At 51.4% G+C, this 24,654-nt stretch overlaps 2 protein-coding genes across 2 annotated transcripts; both read left to right on the top strand.

The window, feature by feature from the left end:
* The first annotated feature begins 13,830 nt into the window (after window positions 1–13,830).
* LOC138351726 (streptococcal hemagglutinin-like) lies at window positions 13,831–22,628 on the top strand. Its single transcript, XM_069303754.1, has 3 exons — window positions 13,831–14,058; window positions 20,872–21,402; window positions 21,537–22,628. The coding sequence occupies exons 1-3, from the start codon at window positions 13,831–13,833 to the stop codon at window positions 22,626–22,628; spliced, it is 1,851 nt and encodes a 616-aa protein (XP_069159855.1).
* A 594-nt stretch (window positions 22,629–23,222) lies between these two features.
* On the top strand, window positions 23,223–23,708 carry LOC138351725 (nuclear transcription factor Y subunit gamma-like). Its single transcript, XM_069303753.1, has one exon. It carries the CDS (start codon window positions 23,223–23,225, stop codon window positions 23,706–23,708), a length of 486 nt encoding a protein of 161 aa, XP_069159854.1.
* Window positions 23,709–24,654: the final 946 nt, after the last annotated feature.

The raw sequence follows: 24,654 nt of genomic DNA, 5'->3' as shown, positions 1-24,654 counted from the left end.
ACCCCTCACTCTCACCCACTCCCAGACCTTCACCCACTCCCTGACTCTCACCCACTCCCTAACCCTCACTCACTCCCTGACCCCTACCCACTCCCTGAATCTCACCAACTCCCTGACACCTCACCCACTCCTTGACCCTCACCTCCCACTCCTTCACCCTCACCCACTCTCCGAACCTCATAAAAAATCCTGAACCTCACCCAATCCTTGGCCCTCACCCACTCCGTGACTCTCTCACCCACTCCCTGACCCTCACCCACTCCTGACCCTCACCCACTCCCTGATCATCACCCACCCCCTGACCCTCACCTACTCCCTGACTCCAACCCACTCTCTGACTCCCACGCACACTCTAATCAACACCTACTCCCTTACCCTCAATATCCTTGACCCTCACCCACTCCTTCACCCTCACCCACTCTCCGAACTTCATAAAAAATCCTGAACCTCACCCAATCCTTGACCCTCACTCTCTCCGTGACTCTCTCACCGACTCCCTGACCCTCACCCACTCCCTGACGCTCACACACACCCTGACCCTCACCCACTCCCTGACCATCACCAACTCCCTGACCCTCATCCACTCCTGACACTCACACACTCCCTGACCCTCACACGCACCATGACCCTCACACACCCCTGATCCTCACCCACTCCCTACCCTCTCGCACTCCCTGACTTCCACCCACTCCCTGACCCTCACCCACTCCCTAACCCTCGCCTACTTCCTGACCCTCACCCTGTCACTGACCCTCACCCTTCCCTGACCCTCACCCACTCCCTGACTCCCACCCACTTCCTGACTCCCACCCACTCCCGGACTTCCACTAACTCCCTGATCCTCACCCTCTCCCTAACCCTCACCCACTCCCTTACTATCATCCACTCTTTGACCATCACCCACACCCTGACTTCCATCCACTCCCTGACTCCCACCCACACCCTGACCCTCATCCACTCTCTGACCCTCACCCCATTCCCTTACCCCTCACACACACCCTGATCCTCACCCTCTCAGTGATCCCCACCCACCCTAAAACAATTACCCACTCCCTGACCCTCACCCAATCTCTGACCCTCACCCACTCCTGACTCCCACCCACACCCTGAGCCTCATCCACTCCCTTAACCTCACTCACTCCCTGACCCTCAACCACTAACTGACCCTCACCCACATCTTGACCCTCACCCACTCCCTGACCCTCACCCACTCCCTAACACTCTCCCACTCCCTGGGCTTCACCCACTCCTTGACCCTCACCCACTCCCTGACCCTCTTCCACTCCCTGATACCCAGAAACTCCCTGACTTCCACCCACTCCCTCATCCTCACCCACTCCCTGACCATCATCCACTCCCTGACCCCTCACCCACAACCGGACCCTCACTCACTCCAGACCCACACCCACCCCCTGACCCTCACCCTCCAACCCAACCCTGACTCCAACCCACTCCCTGACTCCCACGCACACTCTGATCAACACCCACTCCTTTACCAACACCCACTCCCTAACCCTCACCCACTCCCTGACTCCAACCCACTCCCTGACCAACACCCACTCCCTGACTCCAACCCACTCCCTGACCAACACCCACTCCCTGATCCTCACCCTCTCCCTGACCCTCATCCACTCCCTGACTCCCACCCACTCCCTGACTCCCACCCACACCCTAACCCTCACACACTCCCTGACCCTCACCCGCTCCCTGACCCTCACCCACTCCCTGAGCTTCACCCACTCCTTGACCCTCACCCACTCCCTGACCCTCTTCCACTCCCTGATACCCAGAAACTCCCTGACTTCCACCCACTCCCTCATCCTCACCCACTCTCTGACCATCATCCACTCCCTGACCCCTCACCCACAACCGGACCCTCACTCACTCCCAGACCCTCACCCACTCCCTGACACCCAGCCACTCCCTCACCCTCACCAATCTCTGACCCAAACCCACTCCCTGACCCTCACATACTCCCTGACCCTCACTCACACCCCGACTCCCACGCACTTTCAGATCCTCACACATTCTCTGACTCCCACCCCTCCCTGACCCTCACACCCAACCTGACCCTCACCCACTTCCTGACACTAATTCACTCCCAGACTCCCACCTACTCCCTGACACTCACCAACTCCTTGACCCTCACACACTCCCTGACCTCAATCCACTCCCTGACTCTCATCCACTCCCTGACCCTCACCCACTCTTTGACCCCCACACTCTCCCTTACCCTCACCCACTCCCTGCCAACCACCCACTCCCTGACCCTCACTCACTCCCTGACCTCCACCCAGTATCTGCCAACAACCCCCCCCCCTCTCTCTCTCCCACCCCCAGACCCTCACTCTCACCCACTCCCCGATCCTCACTCTCACCCACGCCCCGATCCTCACCAACCCCACTCACTCTCACCCACTCCCAGACCTTCACCCACTCCCTGACTCTCACCCACTCCCTAACCCCCACTCACTCCCTGACCCTCACCCACTCCTTGACCCTCACCCACTCCTTGACCCTCACCCACTCTCCGAACCTCATAAAAAACATGAACCTCACCCAATCCTTGCCCCTCACCCACTACTTGACTCTCTCACCCACTCCCTGACCCTCACCCACTCCCTGACGCTCACACACATCCTGACCCTCACCCACTCCCTAACACTCACACACACCCTGACCCTCACACGCACCATGACCCTCACACACTCCCTGACCCTAACCCACTCCCTGCCACTCACACACACCCTGACCCTCACACGCACCATATACCCTCACACACATGAAAATTTCCTTTAAAATTGCCTTTGGAATTACGAGAGAGGAGGTCAAGAGACACCTGCTGGACCTGGATGTTAGAAAGGCTGTTGGTCCAGACGGGATCTCGCCATGGGCACTGAAAGAGTGTGCAGAGGCACTTTGCTTACCACTCTCCATAGTGTATAGTAGGCCACTGGAGACGGGAGACCTGCCAGAAATATGGAAGACGGCGAATGTGGTCCCAATATACAAAAAGGGCGACAGGCATGAGGCACTGAACTACAGGCCAGTATCCATGACTTGTATACCATGCAAGGTGATGGAGAAGATCGTGAGAAAAAAACCTGGTAGCACATCTGGAGAGAAGGGACTTCGTGACAAATCGACAACAATGGTTCAGGAAGGATAAATCTTGCCTGACTGGCTCAATAGAAATCTATGACCAGGTAACACAGATTAAGCAAGAAAGAGAGGGCTGGGCGGACTGCATTTTCTTGGATTGTCGAAAAGCCTTTGACACAGTACCACATAAGAGGCTGGTACATAAGCTGGAGAGACAGGCATGTGTAGCTGGTAAGGTGCTCCTGTGGATAAGGGAGTACCTAAGCAATAGGAAGCAGAGAGTTACGGTGAGGGGTGAGGCCTCCGATTGGCGTGAAGTCACCAGTGGAGTCCCACACGGCTCTGTACTCGGTTCTATCTTGTTTCTGATATATGTAAATGATCTCCCGGAGGGTATAGATTCATTTCTCTCAATGTTTGCGGACGATGCCAAAATTATGAGAAGGATTAGGACAGAAGAGGACTGTTTGAGGCTTCAAGAAGACCTAGACAAACTGCAGGAATGGTCGAACAAGTGGTTCTTAGAGTTTAACCCAACCAAATGTAATATAATAAAGATAAGTGTAGGGAGCAGGAGGCCAAATACAAGGTTTCATCTGGGAGAGGAAATTCTTCAGGAGTCAGAGAAAGAAAAAGACTTGGGAGTTGATATCACGCCAGACCTGTCTCCTGCAGCACATATCAAGAGGATAACATCAGCGGCATATGCCAGGCTGGCCAACATACGAACGGCATTCAGAAATTTGTGTAAAGAATCATTCAGAACTTTGTATACCACATATGTCAGGCCAATCCTGGAGTATGCAGCCCCAGCATGGAGTCCATATCTAGTCAGGGATAAGACTATACTGGATAAGGTTCAAAGATTTGCCACCAGACTAGTACCCGAGCTGAGAGGTATGAGCTACGAGGAGAGACTACGGGAATTAAACCTCACTTCGCTGGAAGACAGAAGAGTTAGGGGGGACATGATCACCATATTCAAGATTCTCAAGGGAATTGATAGGGTAGATAAAGACAGGCTATTTTATACAAGGGGCACACGCACAAGGGGACACAGGTGGAAACTGAGCGCCAAAATGAGCCGCAGAGATATTAGAAAGAACTTTTTTAGTGTCAGAGTGGTTGACAAATGGAATGCATTAGGAAGTGATGTGGTGGAGGCTGACTCCATACAGAGTTTCAAGTGTAGATATGATAGAGCCCAATAGGCTCAGGAATCTGTACACCTGTTGATTGACGGTTGAGAGGCGGGACCAAAGAGCCAGAGCTCAACCCCCGCAAACACAACTAGGTGAGTACACACCCTGACCCTCACCCACTCCTTGACCCTCATCTACTCCCTGACCCTCACCTACTTCCTGACCCTCACCCACTCCCTGATCCTCACGCACTACCTGACTCCCACCCACTCCCGGATTTCCACTAAATTCTTGATCCTCACCCTCTCCCAAACCCTCACCCACTCCCTTACTATCATCCACTCCCTGCCCCTCACCCACACCCTGACTCCCACCCAGTCCCTGACTTCCACCCACTCACTGACACCCACCCACTCCCAGACCCTCACCCACTCCCTAACCCTCACCCTTTCCCTTACTATCATCTCCTCCGTGACCCTCACCCACACCCTGACTCCCTTCCACTCTTTGACTCCCACCCACACCCTGAAGCTCATCCACTCCCTCACCCACTCTCTGACCCTCACCCACAACTTGACCCTCACCCACTCCCTGACCCTCACCCACTCCCTAACAATCTCCCACTCGCTGACCCTCACCCACCCCCTGACCCTCACCTACTCCCTGACTCCAACTCACTCCCTGACTCCCACGCACAATCTGATCAACACCCACTCCCTTACCCACACCCACTCCTTAACCCTCACTCACTCCCTGACCCCAACCCACTCCCTGACCCTCACATCCAACCTGACCTTCACCCACTTCCTGACACTCACTCACTCCCTGACCCCAACCCACTCCCTGACCCTCACATCCAACCTGACCTTCACCCACTCCCTGACACTCACCAACTCCTTGACCCTCACACACTCCTTGACCTCAATCCACTCCCTGCCAACCACCCACTCCCTAACCCTCACTCCCTCCCTGACCCCCACCCTCTCCCTGACTCTCACCCACTCCTTGACCCTCACCCACTCCTTCACCCTCACCCACTCTCCGAACCTCATAAAAAACTTGAACCTCACCCAATCCTTGGCCCTCACCCACTACTTGACTCTCTCCCCCACTCCCTGACCCTCACCCACTCCCTGACTTCAACCCACTCCCTGATCCTCACCCACTCCCTGATCCTCACCCACTCCCTGACTCTCTCCCACCTCCTGACCCTCACCCTCTCAGTGACCCCCACTCACTCCCTGACTCTCACAACTCCCTGACCCTCACACACTCTGTGACCTTCACCCACTCCCTCACCCTCACCCACTCCCTGACCATCAACAACTCCCTGACCCTCACCCAATCCCTAACACTCACACACACCCTGACCCTGACTTGCACTATGACCCTCACCCACTCCCTGACCCTCACCCACTCCCTGACCCTCACCCACTCCCAGACTCCCACCCACTCCCTGACCCTCACCCACTTCCTAATCCTCAATCACTCCCTGACTATCATCCACTTCCTGACCCTTTCCCACACCTTAACCCCTCACCCACTCCCTGACTCCCACCTACACCCTGACCCTTACGCACTCCCTGACCCTCACCACATTCCCTTACCCCTCACCAACACCCTGACCCACACCCACTCCGTGACCCTCACCCACTCCCTGACAATCACCCACTCCCTGACCCTCACACACTCTCTGACCCTCACCCACTCCCTGACCCTCACCCCCTCCCTGACTCTCACCCTCCCTCTGATCCTCACCAACTCCCTGACCCTCACCCACTCCCTGACTCTCACCCACTCCCTGACCCTCACACACTCTCTGAACCCTCACCCACTTCTTTACCCTTGCCCACTACTTAACCCTAACCAACTCCCTAAACCCTCACCCACTCCCTGACCCCTCCCCCATTCCCCGACTCCCAGCCACTTCCTGACCCCCATCCTTTCCCTGACTCCCACCAACTCCCTGACCCTCACCCACTCCCTGATCCTCACCTTCTCCCTGAGTCCCTCCCACTCCCTGACCCTCACCTTCTCCCTGACCCCCACCCACTCCCTGACCCTCACCCACTCCTTAACCCCCCACCCTCTCCCTGGCTCTCACATACTCCCTGCCAAGCACCCACTCCCTGACTCCTCACCCACTCCCTGACTCCCACCCGCTCCATGATTCTCACCCAGTTCCTGACTTTCACCCACTCCCTGACCCTCACCCACTCCTTAACCCCCCACCCTCTCCCTGGCTCTCACATACTCCCTGATCCCCACCCACTCCCTGAATATCCCCTACACCATGATCCCCACCCACTCCCTGACTTCCATCCACTCCCTGACCCCAACTAACTTCCTACCACTCCCAAACCCTCACCCATTCCCTGACCTTTACCCAATTCCTAACCCTCACCCACTCCCTGACACTCACCAACACCTTGACTCTCACCCACTCTCTGACTCCCACCCACTTCCTGACTCTCACCCCTCTCCTTGACCGTCACCCACTCCCTGACTCCCATTCAATCCCTACCTCTCACCCACTCCCTGACCCTTACCCATTTCCTGACCCTCATCTAATCCCTGACTCCCACCCACTCCCTGACAACCACCCACACCCTGACCCCTCACCCTCTCTGTGACCCCTCAACCACTCCCTGATCCTCACCCACTCACTGATCCTCATTCTCTCAGTGACCCCCACCGACTCCCTGAATCTCACCCACTCCATGACCCTCACTTACTCTCTGACCCTAACTTTCTCTTACCCCTCCCCTCTCCCCCATTTCTTCTCTTACCCCCCCCTCCTCCTCTTCCCCTTCCCGCTCTTACTCCTGCCCTCTTCCCCTTCTCTCTCTTACCCCTCCCCTTTTCCCCTTCCTTCTTTTACCCTTCCCTTCTTTCCCTTCCTTCTCTTACCCCCTCCACTCTTCCCCTTCCTTTTTTCACCCCTCCCCTCTTACTCCTCTTCTTCCCCTTCCTTCTCTTACCCCTCCCCTCTCCCCCCTCCTCTTCCCATTCATTATCTTACCCCTCCCCTCTTTCCCTTCCTTCTCTTCCCCCTCCCCTCTTCCCCTTCCTTCTCTTACCCCTTTCATCTCCCCCTTCTCTTACCCCAACCCCCTTCTCCTTACCTTTTTCTTACCCCCTCCATTCTTCCCTTTCCTCCTCATCCCCATTCTCTTACCTCTCCCCCCTCCTCTTCCCCTCCCTCATCATTCCCCTGCTCTTACCCTTGGTCATCCCCCTTCTCATACATCTCCCCTCTTCCCCCTCGTCTTCACCTTCCTCCTCATTCATCTTCTGTTACCCCTCCTCCTCGTCACCCTTCTTCTTTCCCCTCCCCTCTTCTCCCTCCTTTCCCCTTCCTCCTCATCCCCCTTCTCTTATCCCCTTCCTCCTCATCCCCCTTCTATTACCCCCTCCCATCTCCTCTTCCCCTTCCTCTTTATCTCCTTCCCTTACCCTGCCCCTCTTCCCTTTCCTCCTCATCCTTCTTCTCTTACCCCTCACCTCTTCCCACCCTCCTCTTCCCCTTCATCCTCATCCACCTTCTTTTACCCCTCTCCCTCTTCCTCTTCCTCCTCATCCCCTTTCTCTCACCCCTCCCTTTTTCCCCCCTCCTCTTCCCCTACCTCCTCATCCCCCTTCTCTATCCCTTCCCCACTTCCCAGTCCTCTTTCCCTTCTATTACCCCTCCCCCTCCTATTCCCCTTTTTCTTATCCCTCCCCTCTTCCCCGTTCCTCTTCATTCTCCTTCTCTTACCCCTCTCCCTCCTCTTCCCCCTTCTCTTACTCCTCCCCTCTTCCCCTTCCTCCTCATTCCCCTTCTCTTGCCCCCTCCCCTCCTCTTCCTTTCCACCTCATCCCCTACCTCTTATCTCTCCCCTCTTCCCCTTCCTCTTCATTCCCCTTGTTACCCTTCTCCCTTCCTCCTCATCCACTTTCTCTTACCCCTCCTCCTCATTCCCCTTCTCTTACCCCTCCATTTCTCTCCCAGGAAACAATTTAAAGTTTCCACAACATTCCTGGAAAGTATTTGAAAGGATTGGAAACGTTTGTTTTATCGTATCAGATACGTTATTTTGTGTGGAATTAAATAGGTTTCCAAAACTTTTAATCAACACCTACGTACCTAACCCTAATTTGAAACTTTGTGACCCCTTTTGTACCCTAATTTGAAACTTTGTGACCCCTTTTGTACCCTAATTTGAAACTTTGTGACCCCTTTTGTACCTAATTTGAAGCTTTGTGACCCCTTTTGTACCTTAATTTGAAACTTTGTGACACCTTTTGTACCCTAATTTGAAACTTTATGACCCCTTTTGTACTCTAATTTGAAACTTTGTGACCCATTTTGTACCTAATTTGAAACTTTGTGACCCCTTTTGTACCTAATGTGATACTTTGTGACCCCTTTTGTACCTTAATTTGAAACTTTCTGACACCTTTTGTACCTAATTTGAAACTTTTTGACCCCTTTTATAAAGTGTTTCAAGTCAAATGCTCAAATATGAATAAAAGAGGAAATGTAAAAATATAAAAATATATTTCTACATTTGGTAAAATAAAGCGTCATAATAAAGGTGGGTTCATCATTTTTATTCATTTATCATTTGTAGTAGCGTAGTGTAGTAGCCTGGTGAAGTAGCCTGGTGTAGTAGCCTGGTGTAGTGGCGTGGTGTAGTAGCGTAGTGTAGTAGCGTAGTGTAGTAGCGTGGTGTAGTAGCGTGGTGTAGTAGCCTGGTGTAGTACCCTGGTGTAGTAGCGTGGTGTAGTAGCCTGGTGTAGTAGCCTGGTGTAGTTGCCTGGTGTAGTTGCCTGGTGTAGTGGCGTGGTGTAGTGGCGTGGTGTAGTGGCGTGGTGTAGTAGCCTGGTGTAGTAGCCTGGTGTAGTAGCGTGGTGCAGTAGCCTGGTGTAGTAGCGTGGTGTAGTAGCGTGGTGTAGTAGCGTGGTGTAGTAGCGTGGTGTAGTAGCGTGGTGTAGTGGCGTTGTGTAGTAGAGTGGTGTAGTAGCGTGGTGTAGTAGCGTGGTGTAGTAGCCTGGTGTAGTAGCGTGGTGTAGTAGCGTGGTGTAGTAGTGTGGTGTAGTGGCATGGTGTAGTAGCCTGGTGTAGTAGCGTGGTGTAGTAGCGTAGTGTAGTGGCCTGGTGTAGTAGCCTGGTGTAGTGGCATGGTGTAGTAGCCTGGTGTAGTGGCATAGTGTAGTAGCGTGGTGTAGTAGCGTGGTGTAGTAGTGTGGTGTAGTGGCATGGTGTAGTAGCGTGGTGTAGTAGCGTGGTGTAGTAGCGTGGTGTAGTGGCATGGTGTAGTAGCGTGGTGTAGTAGCGTGGTGTAGTAGTGTGGTGTAGTGGCATGGTGTAGTAGCCTGGTGTAGTAGCGTGGTGTAGTAGCGTGGTGTAGTGGCATGGTGTAGTAGCGTGGTGTAGTAGCCTGGTGTAGTAGCGTGGTGTAGTAGCCTGGTGTAGTAGCGTGGTGTAGTAGCGTGGTGTAGTAGTGTGGTGTAGTGGCATGGTGTAGTAGCCTGGTGTAGTAGCGTGGTGTAGTAGCGTGGTGTAGTAGCGTGGTGTAGTAGTGTGGTGTAGTGGCATGGTGTAGTAGCCTGGTGTAGTAGCGTGGTGTAGTAGCGTAGTGTAGTGGCCTGGTGTAGTAGCCTGGTGTAGTGGCATGGTGTAGTAGCCTGGTGTAGTGGCATAGTGTAGTAGCGTGGTGTAGTAGCGTGGTGTAGTAGTGTGGTGTAGTGGCATGGTGTAGTAGCGTGGTGTAGTAGCGTGGTGCAGTAGCGTGGTGTAGTGGCATGGTGTAGTAGCGTGGTGTAGTAGCGTGGTGTAGTAGTGTGGTGTAGTGGCATGGTGTAGTAGCCTGGTGTAGTAGCGTGGTGTAGTAGCGTGGTGTAGTGGCATGGTGTAGTAGCGTGGTGTAGTAGCCTGGTGTAGTAGCGTGGTGTAGTAGCCTGGTGTAGTAGCGTGGTGTAGTAGCGTGGTGTAGTAGTGTGGTGTAGTGGCATGGTGTAGTAGCCTGGTGTAGTAGCGTGGTGTAGTAGCGTGGTGTAGTGGCATGGTGTAGTAGCCTGGTGTAGTAGCCTGGTGTAGTAGTGTGGTGTAGTGGCATGGTGTAGTAGCCTGGTGTAGTAGCGTGGTGTAGTAGCCTGGTGTAGTGGCATGGTGTAGTAGCCTGGTGTAGTAGCGTGGTGTAGTAGCCTGGTGTAGTGGCATGGTGTAGTAGCGTGGTGTAGTAGCCTGGTGTAGTGGCCTGGTGTAGTGTCCTAGTGTAGTGTCCTAGTGTAGTAGTGTGGTGTAGAAGCCTGGTGTAGTGGCATGGTGTTGTGGTGTGGTGTAGTGGAGTGGTGTAGTAGCCTGGTGTAGTAGCGTGGTGTAGTGGCGTGGTGTAGTAGCGTGGTGTAGTGGCGTGGTGTAGTAGCCTGGTGTAGTAGTCTGGTGTAGTGGCCTGGTGTAGTAGCGTGGTGTAGTGGCGTGGTGTAGTAGCCTGGTGTAGTAGCGTGGTGTAGTGGTGTGGTGTAGTAGCCTGGTGTAGTGGCGTGGTGTAGTAGCATGGTGTAGTAGTCTGGTGTAGTGGCCTGGTGTAGTAGCGTGGTGTAGTGGCGTGGTGTAGTAGCCTGGTGTAGTAGTCTGGTGTAGTAGCCTGGTGTAGTAGCGTGGTGTAGTAGCCTGGTGTAGTAACATGGTTAAGTAGCCTGGTGTTGTGGTGTGGTGTAGTGGAGTGGTGTAGTAGCCTGGTGTAGTAGCGTGGTGTAGTGGCGTGGTGTAGTAGCGTGGTGTAGTGGCGTGGTGTAGTAGCCTGGTGTAGTAGTCTGGTGTAGTGGCCTGGTGTAGTAGCGTGGTGTAGTGGCGTGGTGTAGTAGCCTGGTGTAGTAGCGTGGTGTAGTGGTGTGGTGTAGTAGCCTGGTGTAGTGGCGTGGTGTAGTAGCATGGTGTAGTAGTCTGGTGTAGTGGCCTGGTGTAGTAGCGTGGTGTAGTGGCGTGGTGTAGTAGCCTGGTGTAGTAGTCTGGTGTAGTAGCCTGGTGTAGTAGCGTGGTGTAGTGGCGTGGTGTAGTAGCCTGGTGTAGTAGTCTGGTGTAGTGGTGTGGTGTAATGGCGTGGTGTAGTAGCCTGGTGTAGTAACATGGTTAAGTAGCCTGGTGTTGTGGTGCGGTGTAGTGGCATGGTGTAGTGGCATGGTGTAGTGGCATGGTGCAGTAGCGTGGTGTAGTGGCATGGTGCAGTAGCCTGGTGTAGTAGCGTGGTGTAGTGGCATGGTGCAGTAGCCTGGTGTAGTAGCGTGGTGTAGTGGCATGGTGCAGTAGCCTGGTGTAGTACCGTGGTGTAGTACCGTGGTGTAGTAGCCTGCTGTTGTAGTGTAGTGTAGTGGCGTGGTGTAGTAGCCTGCAATAGTAGCATGGTGTAGTGGCGTGGTGTAGTAGCGTGGCGTGGGGTAGTGGTGTTTAGGGTTGTGTAGGGGCGTGTGTTGGCGGGGTGTTGTGGCGTATAGGGGTGTGTAGTGGCGTGTAGTGGCGTGGGGTAGTGGCGTGTAGGGTTGTGTAAGGGCGTGTATTGGTGGGGTGTTGTTGTGGCGTATAGGGGCGTGTAGTGGCGTGTAGTGGCGTGTAGGGGCGTGTAGTGGCGTGTAGTAGCGTGTAGTGGCGTGTTGGGGTGAGTAGTGGCTTGGTGTAGTGGTGTGGTGTAGTGCTACAACCTGCTACACCCTCAACCAGCTACACTCACACCAGGCTTCACACTCAGCCAGCTACACCCTCAACCTGTTACACCCTCAACCGGCTACACAAAAACCTGCTACACCCTCAACCTGCTACACCCTCAACCGAATACACCCTCAACCTGCTACACCCTTAACTGGCTGCACCCTCAACTGGCTACACCCTCAACCAGCTACACCCTCAACCTGCTACACCCTCAACCTGCTACACCCTTAACCGGCTACACCCTCAACCTGCTACACCCTCAACCGGCTACACCCTCAACCAGCTACACTCACACCCGGCTATATATTCAACCAGCTACACTCACAACCGGCTACACCCTCAACCTGTTACACCCTCAACCTGCTACACCCTCAAGCGGCTAAACCCTCAATCTACTACACCCTCAGCCGGCTACACCCTCAACCGGCTACACCCTCAACCTGCTACACCCTTAACCTGCTACACCCTCAACCTGCTACAACCTCACCCTGTTACACCCTCCACCTGCTACACCCTCAGCCGGCTACACCCTCAACCGGCTACACCCTCAACCTGCTACACCCTCAACATGCTACACCCCCAACCGGCTACACCCTCAATCTGCTACACCCTCAAGCGAGTTCACCCTCAACCGGCTACACCCTCAACCTGCTAAACCCTCAATCTGCTATATCCTCAACCGGCTACACCCTCAACCGGCAACACCCTCAACCAGCTACACTCACACCCGGCTACACCCTTAACCAGAAACACCCTAAACCAGCTACACCCTCAAACTGCTAAACCCTCAACCTGCTATACCGTCAACATGCTTTTCCCTTAGCAGGCTACACCCTCAACCAGCTACACTCACACCCGGCTACACATTCAACCGGCTACACCCTCAACCTGCTACACCCTCAGCGGGCTACACCCTCAACCGGTTACACACTCAACCTGCTACACCCTCAACTGGCTACACCCTCAACCAGCTACACCCTCAACCCGCTACACCCTCAACCTGCTACACCCTCAACCTGCTACACCCTCACCCAATTGCACTTACACCTGGCTACACACTCAACCACTTACACCCTCAACCTGTTACACCCTCAACCTGCTACACCCTCAAGCGGCTACACTCTCAACCTGCTACACCCTGAACCTGCTATACCCTTAACATGCTACACCTCTCAACCTGCTACACCCTCAACCTGTTACACCCTCAATTTGCTTCACCCTCAACCTGTTACACCCTCAATTTGCTACATCCTCATGCGGCAACACCCTCAACCTGCTACATCCTCAAGCGTCTACACCCTCAACCTGCTATACCCTCAGCCGGCTACACTCTCAACCTGCTACACCCTCAACCTTGTACATCCTTAACCGGCTACACCCTCAACCTGTTACACCATCTTTCAGCAACACCCTCAATCTGCTACACCCTCAAATGGATACACCCTCAACCTGCTACACCCTCAACAGGCTACACCCTCAACCTGTTACACCCTCAACCTGCTACACCCTCAAGCGGTTAAACCCTGAACCTGCTACACATTCAAGCGACTACACCCTCAACCTGTTACACCCTCCACCTGCTACACCCTCAGTCGGCTACACCCTCAACCTGCTACACCCTCAATTTGCTACACCTTCAGCCGGTTACACCCTCAACCGGCTACACCCTCAACCTGCTACACCCTTAACTGGCTACACCCTCAACCGGCTACACCCTCAACCTGCTACACCCTTAACCTGCTACACCCTCAACCTGCTACACCCTCAACCTGTTACACCCTCAACCTGCTACACCCTCAACCTGCAACACCCTCAACCTTGTACATCCTTAACCGGCTACACCCTCAACTTGTTACACCATCTTTCAGCAACACCCTCAATCTGCTACACCCTCAAATGGATACACCCTCAACCTGCTACACCCTCAACAGGCTACACCCTCAACCTGTTACACCCTCAACCTGCTACACCCTCAAGCGGTTAAACCCTCAACCTGCTACACCTTCAAGCGACTACACCCTCGACCTGTTACACCCTCCACCTGCTACACCCTCAGTCGGCTACACCCTCAACCTGCTACACCCTCAATCTGCTACACCTTCTGCCGGTTTCACCCTCAACCGGGTACACCCTCAACCTGCTACACCCTTAACTGGCTACACCCTCAACCGGCTACACCCTCAACCTGCTACACCCTTAACCTGCTACACCCTCAACCTGCTACACCCTCAACCTATTACACCCTCAACCTGCTACACCCTCAACCTGCTACACCTTTAAGCAACTACACCCTCAACCTGTTACACCCTCCACCTGCTACACCCTCAGCCGGCTACACCCTCAATTGGCTACACCCTCAACCTGCTACACCCTCAACCGGCTACACCCTCAACCGGCTACACCCTCATCCTGCTACATCCTTAAGCAACTACACCCTCAACCTGCTACACCCTCAACCGGCTACACCCTCAACCTGCTAAACCCTCAATCTGCTATATCCTCAACCGGCTACACCCTCAACCGGCAACACCCTCAACCAGCTACACTCACACCCGGCTACACCCTCAACCAGAAACACCCTAAACCAGCTACACCCTCAAACTGCTAAACCCTCAACCTGCTATACCGTCAACATGCTTTTCCCTTAGCAGGCTACACCCTCAACCAGCTACACTCACACCCGGCTACACATTCAACCGGCTACACCCTCAACCTGCTACACCCTCAACTTGCTACGCCCTCAACCGGCTACACCCTCAACCTGCTACACCCTCAGCGGGCTACACCCTCAACCGGCTACACACTCAACCTGCTACACCCTCAACTGGCTACACCCTCAACCAGCTACACCCTCAACCCGCTACACCCTCAACCTGCTACACCCTCAACCTGCTACACCCTCACCCAATTGCACTTACACCTGGCTACACACTCAACCACTTACACCCTCAACCTGTTACACCCTCAACCTGCTACACCCTCAAGCGGCTACACTCTCAACCAGCTACACCCTGAACCTGCTATACCCTTAACCTGCTACACCTCTCCACCTGCTACACCCTCAACCTGTTACACCCTCAATTTGCTTCACCCTCAACCAGTTACACCCTCAATTTGCTACATCCTCATGCGGCTACACCCTCAACCTGCTACATCCTCAAGCGTCTACACCCTCAACCTGCTATACCCTCAGCCGGCTACACTCTCAACCTGCTACACCCTCAACCTTGTACATCCTTAACCGGCTACACCCTCAACCTGTTACACCATCTTTCAGCAACACCCTTAATCTGCTACACCCTCAAATGGATACACTCTCAACCTGCTACACCCTCAACAGGCTACACCCTCAACCTTGTTACACCTTCAACCTGCTACACCCTCAAGCGGTTAAACCCTCAACCTGCTACACCTTCACGCGACTACACCCTCAACCTGTTACACCCTCCACCTGCTACACCCTCAGTCGGCTACACCCTCAACCTGCTACACCTTCAGCCGGTTACACCCTCAACCGGCTACACCCTCAACCTGCTACACCCTTAACTGGCTACACCCTCAACCGGCTACACCCTCAACCTGCTACACCCTTAACCTGCTACACCCTCAACCTGCTACACCCTCAACCTGTTACACCCTCAACCTGCTACACCCTCAACCTGCTACACCTTTAAGCAACTACACCCTCAACCTGTTACACCCTCCACCTGCTACACCCTCAGCCGGCTACACCCTCAACCTGCTACACCCTCAACCGGCTACACCCTCAACCGGCTACACCCTCAACCTGCTACATCCTTAAGCGACTACACCCTCAACTGGCTACACCCTCAACCGGCTACACCCTTAACCTGCTACACCCTCAACCTACTACACCCTTAACCGGCTACACCCTCAACCTGCTACACCCTCATTCAGCTACACCCTCAATCTGTTACACCCTCAACCTGCTACACCCTTTTCCTGTTACACCCTCAACCACCTACACCCTCAACCGGCTACACCCTCAACCTGCTACACCCTCAACCGGCTACACCCTCAATCTGCTACACCATCAACCTGCTACACCCTTTTCCTGTTACACCCTCATCCACCTACACCCTCACCCTGCTACACCCTTAACCGGCTACACCTTCAACCTGTTGAGCAGGGCTATAGTGTTATTTCTTATAGTTATAATTGATGTGAACACTTAATTTGAGGTCAGTGGAGGCGCTTCTTAATAAACAATATATACTCTCGTGATTTAGTTCAGTTTGGGGTTCAAAGAAAAAGGAGCATACCAATTTTATTTCACAGAAAACGAATTTATCATAAACACATGTATTTGTCTTATAATATGGAAATGCATTCATAATAAGTAACAATACATATAGCCAAATTTCTGTAAATCTTTTACCATGTTGGAATCTGTGGAAATGAATGAGCAAATGTGCTGGCTGCTGAAGGCGCTAAAGGAAACCACATTGGTTTCATTTTGGATACAAATGTCCATGGAGATTCAGAATGGAAACAATTATAGTAGAACATGCAGAGAAGTTTAAGAATCTGTGGTGAGAGTGATGGACACAACCTTGACAACTATACTTCATAGAATGTAAACATCTAAGAGTTATTAGAAATGTGTAGAATAATAAACACTACATTGTTTGAGTTAGGGAATACACCATTTGTTATATAGATACTGTTCTTAAAGATTCCCCCATTTTGCACCCGCAAGATAACCTAAGATTTTAAGGGTTAACGAATGTTAATCTTCTTGTTTGATAAACTGTGCACTTGAGACAGTTAATAAGAATACGCCAATATATAAGACAACAAAAAGTTTTCAGAATGTTTCACACCACTATCAAGAAACATTTAAAATTTATATAAATTATTTTAAGGAATACTACATAAATTTTATATTTAAACATGATATTAGTGTTTAGTGGAATGCATAAGGAGTCAAATTGTGTTAAAAAGAGTGATTTTTAGAAAATTTGGATAACTTTTTTCTGATCATAGAATAACTAAATGTATTTTGAAGGTTTCATACAGCCATTAAATAACATTCACAATTTATTAATGAATTTTACAAAAAACACCATCATTTTTTTATATAAACATGTTAAAACTATTTGTAATACATTAGGAACAAAATAGTTCTAGAAAAAACATTTATTATAAAACCTTTGTGTTTGGATTTTTTAATTAAAAGTTTCTCAAATGCTCTCCTGCACCATTCTCAATGCAAGTAATTCCTACACCTATGGGGGAAGTTAGATGAAACTTTTCAACGCGTTTTGTGTTTGCTGGGCTTCCCCTACCTCCTCATCTCCCTTCTCTTACCCTCCCCTCTTCCCCCTTCTCTTCCCCTTCCTCCTCATCCCCCCCCTTCTCTTACCCCTCTTCTTCCCCTTCCTCCTCCTTCCCCTTCTTTTACCCCTTCCCCTACTTCCTTTCCTCCTCATCCCCCTTCTCTTATTTCTCCCTTCTTCCCCTTCCTCTCATTCCTCTACTCTTACCCCTCCCCATCCATTTCCTTCTCATCCCCTTTCTTTTACCCCTCCCCTCTTCTCCTTCCTCCTCATTCCCCTTCTCGCACCCCTCCTCGCTTCCCCTACCTCCTCATTCCCCTTCTCTTACTTCTCCCCTCTTCCCTCTCCATTACACCATGCTACTACATCAGGCTACTTCACCACGCAACTACACCACGTTACTACACCAGGCTGCTACACCACGCACACAACTACAAATGAAAAATGAATAAAAATGATGAACCAATCTCTATTATGATGTTTTTTCTTTGACTAAATGTAGATATATATTTTTTAATTTTTACATTTCCTATTTTATTCATATTTTAACGTTTTAACATTAAAAACTTTATAATAGATGACACAAAGTTTCAAATTAGGGTACGAAAGGTGTTACAAAGTTTCAAATTAGGGTTAAGTACGTAGGCTTTGGTTACAAGTTTGGAAACGTATTTAAATCCACAAAAAATAACGTATCTAATGTGTCAAAACAAACGTTTCCAATCTTTCAAACACTTTACAGGGACGATGAGGAAACTTAAAATTGTTTCTTGGGCCCTGACTCCCTCCCACACGCTGACCCTCGCTCCCTCCATAACCCTCACCCACTCCCTGATCCTCACCCCACTCCATGACCCCTCATCCACTCCCTGACCACCATCCACACCCTGACCCTCACCCACTCCCTGACCCTGACCTCTACCTGACTCCCACCCACTCTCTGACCCTCACCCACTCCCTGACCCTCACCCACTCCCTGACTCTCACACATTCCCTGACCCTCACCCACAACCTGACCCCTCACCTTCTCAATCTGACTTTCAACCAATCCCTGACTTCTCCCCACTCCATAACCCCTCACCCACTCCCTGACCCCTCACCCACTCCCTGACCCTAACCCACACCCTGACCCCTCACCCACTCCCTGACCCTCACCCACTCCCTAACCCTCACCCACTCCTTGACCCTAACCCACTTCCCGACTCCCACCCACTCCCTGACCCCCACCAACTCCCTGACCCCTAACCCACTCCCTGAATCCCACTCACTCCCTGATCCCTAACCCATTCCCTGATTCCCACTCACTCCCTGACCCTCTCTACAACCTGACCCTCACCCACTCCCTGACCCCCACCCACTGACACTCACCCACTCCCTGGCCCACTCCCTGACCCCCACCAACTGTCACTCACCAACTCTCTGACTCCCACCCACTCCCTGAACCTCACCCACTCCCTGACCCTCACCCACTCCCTGACCCTCACCCACTCCCTGACCCTCACCCACTCCCTGACCCTCACCCACTCCCTGACCCTCACCCACTCCCTGACCCTCACCCACAACCTGACCCTCACCCATTCCCTATTCGTCACTCAATCTCTGACTACTACCCACTCCCTGACCCCCACCAATTCCTTTACCCATACCCACTCCCTGAACCCCACCCACTGACACTCACCCACTCCCTAACCCTCACCCACTCCCTGACCCCCACCCACTGTCACTCACCCACTCCCTGACCCTCACCCACTCCCTGACTCCCACCCACTCTCTGACCCTCACCCACTTCCTGACTCCCACCCACTTCCTCACTGTACATAAAACACACACGTGCACACAAACACTCACTCAGGCAAACAAACAGTAACATACATGTACACAAACACACATACACACAGACACACAAACTATAACATACACGTACACACAAACAAACACACACACTCTCAATCCCTCAAACAATAACATACACTTACACGCACACTCAGGCACACATACAATAAGATACACTTACCCACACACTCAGGCACACAAACAATAACAAACACTTACACACACACTCAGGCACACTAACAATAACATACACTTAAACACACACTCATTCACACATACAATAAGATACACTTACACACACACTCAGGCACACAAACAATAACAAACACTTACACACACACTCAGGCACACAAACAATAACATACACTTACACACAAACACACACACAAGCCAGGATGAACAAACAATGGTCTTCCTGGTTCAGGTGTTTGTTAAGGTCATTATCACCGTCGTGCACTAATATAATCATCAAGTGATAACATTAACTTTATTATATTATACAAATGGTCCCTTAAAGGAGAAAGTTAACAATAGTTCCTACAGGAATATATTGTTAATGACGGACAATACGGACAATATCCTCGCCCCAAGACGTCATCTGTGAAGACCAAACTTACCTGACCAGAGATCATTGTCTCTGTCCAGGGTGGAGAACTTCATTCCACTGAGGGTCTCGTGTAGTACAAGGACGTCCCCCATGGTACTCCTTCCCTGGTACTCGTCCACCAGCAGCTGGTACCTGGTCCATAGTAGGAGATGAGAGAAGTACAAGGCAACACATAGTTAGAGGTGCAGGTACCTGGACCATGGTAGGAGATGAGAGAGGTTCCGGCAACACACAGTTACAGGTGCAGGTACCTGGTGCATGATAGGAGATGAGAGAGGTACCAGGCAACACACAGTTACAGGTGCAGGTACCTGGTGCATGATAGGAGATGAGAGAGGTACCAGGCAACACACAGTTACATGTGCAGGTACCTGGACCATGGTAGGAGATGAGAGAGGTTCCGGCAACACACAGTTACAGGTGCAGGTACCGTTTTGCATGATAGGAGATGAGAGAGGTACCAGGCAACACACAGAGGTGCAGGTACTTGGTCCATAACAGGAAACAGAAAAGGGTACCAGATAGAGTAGTGATGGGAACTCACAGATAAATGTCGCAGGCAGTCATTTGGAGATTCTATAGAAAAATATACTCAAATAATGTCTTGGACCCAATTGGTGAACTGGGAAGAAAATATGTCGCAATTATTGCAACAGTTGCAACAAGCAGAACTACAAGCACCACAGTCAGCAGCACAGGTAGCAGCACTACAAGCACCACAGTCAGCAGCACAAGCAGTAGCACTACAAGCACCACAGTCAGCAGCACAAGCAGTAGCACTACAAGCACCACAGTCAGCAGCACAAGCAGTAGCACTACAAGCACCACAGTCAGCAGCACAATCAACAGCACTACAAGCACCACAGTCAGCAGCACAAGCAGCTGCACAACAAGCACAACAGTCAGCGGCCCAAGCAGCAGTACTACAAATACTACAGTTACCAGCACAAGCAGAAGTACTACAAGCATCACAGTCAGCTGCACAAGCAGCAGTACTACAAGTACCACAGTCAGCAGCACAAGCAGCTGCACTACAAAAATAACAGTCAGCAGCACAAGCAGCAGCACTTCAAATACCACAGTCACCAGCACAAGCAGCAGCACTACAAGTACCACAGTCAGCTGCACAAGCAGAAGTACTTCAAGTACCACAGTCACCAGCACAAGCAGTAGCACTACAAGCATTACAGTCAGCAGCACAAGCAGCAGCACTTCAAGTACCACAGTCAGCTGCACAAGCAGAAGTACTTCAAGTACCACAGTCAGCAGCACAAGCAGCAGCACTACAAGCATCACAGTCAGCTGCACAAGCAGAAGTACTACAAGTACCACAGTCACCAGCACAAGCAGAAGTACTACAAGTACCACAGTCAGCAGCACAAGCAGCAGCACTACAAGCATCACAGTCAGCTGCACAAGCAGAAGTACTACAAGTACCACAGTCACCAGCACAAGCAGAAGTACTACAAGTACCACAGTCAGCAGCACAAGCAGCAGCACTACAAGCATCACAGTCAGCTGCACAAGCAGAAGTACTACAAGTACCAGTCAAGCAGCACAAGCAACAGCACTACAAGCATCAAAAGCAGTAGCTCTACAAGTACAATTGTCAGCAGCATAAGCAGGAACACTACAAGCACTACAGTCAGCAGCACTACAAGCATCACAAGCAGCACCACTACAAGCATCACAGTCAGCAGCACAAGCAGTAGCACTACAAGCATCACAGTCAGCTGCACAAGCAGAAGTACTACAAGTACCACAGTCAAGCAGCACAAGCAACAACACTACAAGCATCAAAAGCAGTAGCTCTACAAGTACAATTGTCAGCAGCATAAGCAGGAACACTACAAGCACTACAGTCAGCAGCACAGGCAGCAGCACTGCAAGCATCACAGTCAGCAGCACAAGCAGCAGTACTAGAAGCATCACAGTCAGCAGCACAAGCAGCAGCACAAGCAGCAGCATTACAAGCATCACAAGCAGCTGCACTTCAAGCACCACAGTCAGCAGCACAAGCAGCAGCACTACAAGCACTACAGTCAGCAGCACAGGCAGCAGCACTGCAAGCATCACAGTCAGCAGCACAAGCAGCAGTACTACAAGCATCACAGTCAGCAGCACAGGCAGCAGCACTGCAAGCATCACAGCCAACAGCACAAGCTGTAGCTCTTCAAGCACCACAGTCAGCAGCACAAGCAGAAGCACTACAAGCATCACAGCCAGCAAAACAAGCAGCAGCACTACAAGCATCAGTCAGCAGCACAAGCAGCAGCACTACAAGCATCACAGTTAGCCGCACAAGCAGCTGCAGTACAAGCATCACAGTCAGCATCACAAGCAGCAGAACTACAAGCATCACAGTCAGCAGCACAAGCAGCAGCACTACAAGCACAATAGTCAGCATCACAAGCAGCAGAACTACAAGCATCACAGTCAGCAGCACAAGCAGCAAAACTACAAGCATCACAGTCAGCAGCACAAGCAGCAGCACTACAAGCACAATAGTCAGCAGCACAAGCAGCTGCACTACAAGCCCCACAGTCAGCAGCATAAGCAGCAGCACTACAAGCATCACAGTCATCATCACAAGCAGCAGCACTACAAGCACCACAGTCAGCAGCACAAGCAGTAGCAGTACAAGCACCACAGCAGCACAAGCAGCAGTACTTCAAGCACCACAGTCAGCACAAGAGCAGCAGCACTACAAGCATCACAGTCAGCAGCACAAGCAGCTGCATAACAAGCAACACAGTCAGCAGCCCAAGCAGCAGCACTACAAGCACCACTGTAAGCAGCACAAGCAGCAGAACTGCAAGATTCTCAGTCAGCAGCACAAGCAGCAGCACTACAAGCACCACAGTCAGCAGCACAAGCAGCTGCACTACAAGTACCACAGTCAGCAGCACAAGCAGCAGCACTACAAGTACCACAGTCAGCAGCACAAGCAGTAGCACTACAAGCACCACAGTCAGCAGCACAAGCAGCAGCACAACAAACACCACAGTCAGCAGCAGCGCAAGCAGCAGCACTTCAAGCACCACAGTCAGCAGCACAAGCAGCTGAACTACAAGCACCACAGTCAGCAGCACAAGCGGCAGCACTACAAGCATCACAGTCAGCAGCATGAGCAGTAGCTCTTCAAGCCCCACTGTCAGCAGCACTACAAGGACTACAGTCAGCAGCACAAGCAGCAGCACTACAAGCTCCAAAGTCAGCAGCACAAGCAGCAGTACTACAAGCATCAAAGTCAGCAACACAAGCAGTAGCTCTACAAGCACCACGGTCAGCAGCACAAGCAGAAGCACTCCAAGGACCACAGTCAGCAGCACAAGCAGCAGCACTACAAGCACCACAGTCAGCAGCACATGCACCAGCATTACAAGCCCTACAGTCAGCAGCACAAGCAGGAGCAGTACAAGCACCACAGTCAGCATCACAAGCAGCAGCACTACAAGCACCACAGTCAGCAGCACAAGCAGCAGCACTACAAGCACCACAGTCAGCATCACAAGCAGCAGCACTACAAGCACCACAGTCAGCAGCACATGCAGCAGCATTACAAGCCCTACAGTCAGCAGCACAAGCAGGAGCAGTACAAGCACCACAGTCAGTATCACAAGCAGCAGCACTACAAGCACACCAGTCAGCAGTACAAGCAGCAGCACTACAAGCACACCAGTCAGCAGCACAAGCAGCTGCACTACAAGCACCATAGTCAGCAGCACATGCAACAGCACTACAAACATCACAGTCAGAAGTACAAACAGTATCACTACTTGCATTACACTCAACACAGAAACAACAAAAGCACTAACAACAGTAACAACAACAGCACCAGCAACGGAAACAACAGACACACCAGCAGCAGAAACAACAGCAACACCAGCAACAGTAACAACAGTAGCACCATCAACAGTAACAACAGTAGCACCAACAACAGTAACAACAACACCATCAACACCAGCAACAGTAACAAAAGTAGCACCAGCAACAGTAACAATAGCAGCAACCATAGCAAAAGTAACAACTGAACAACTACTGAGTAACAACAGCAACATTAATAATAGCAGCAACAGTAACAATAGCAGCACCAGCAACAGTACTAACATCAGAAAGGGTAACATCAGCAGAACCATCAAAAGTAACAACAGTATCAGCAACAGTAACAACAGCAGTACCATCAACATAAGCAAAAGTAGCACCTGCAACATTAACCACAGCAGCACTAACAACAGTAACAACAGCAGCGCAAGCAACAGTAAAAACAGCAACAACAGTAACAACAGCAACACAAGCAACAGTAACAACAACAGTAACAGTAACAACAGCATCACCAGGAAGAACAGCAGCACCAGCAACATTAAGAAAAGCAACACCAGGAACAGTTTAAAAAGTATCACCAGTAACAGTAACAACACCAGCAACAGTAACAAGAGGAGCACCAGCAACAGTAACAACAGCAGCATTAGCAACAGTAATAACAGCAGCATTAGCAACAGTAACAACAGCAGCACAGTAACAACATCAGACACAGTATCAACAGCAGTAACAGTAACAACAACAACACCAGTACTAACAGCAGCAACAGTAACAGTAACAAAAGCAGCAACAGTAACAACAGCAGCGGCAGCAGCATTCACAACAGCATCACCAGTAACAGTAACAACAGCAGCACCAGTAACAGTAAAGAAACCGGCAACAGAAACAAAAGCAGCACCAGTAACATTAACGACACCAGCAACAGTAACAACAGCAGCACCAGAAATAGTAACAACAGCAGCACAAGCAACAGAATCAACAATAGCAACAGTAACAACAGCAGCCACAGTAAGAACAGCTCCAACAGTAACATCAGTGGCCACAGTAACAACATCAACAGAAACAACAGCAGCACCAGTAACAACAGCAGCAACTATAACACCTGCAATGCAGTAACAACAGCAACACCAGGAACAAAAGCAACAGTAACACCAGCAA

The sequence above is a fragment of the Procambarus clarkii genome, chromosome 50 (assembly GCF_040958095.1).
Source record: "Procambarus clarkii isolate CNS0578487 chromosome 50, FALCON_Pclarkii_2.0, whole genome shotgun sequence".
NCBI classification, from domain to species: Eukaryota; Metazoa; Arthropoda; class Malacostraca; order Decapoda; family Cambaridae; genus Procambarus; species Procambarus clarkii.
Note: the sequence above shows the minus strand (reverse complement) of the source record. Positions and strands in the feature narration are given on the sequence as shown.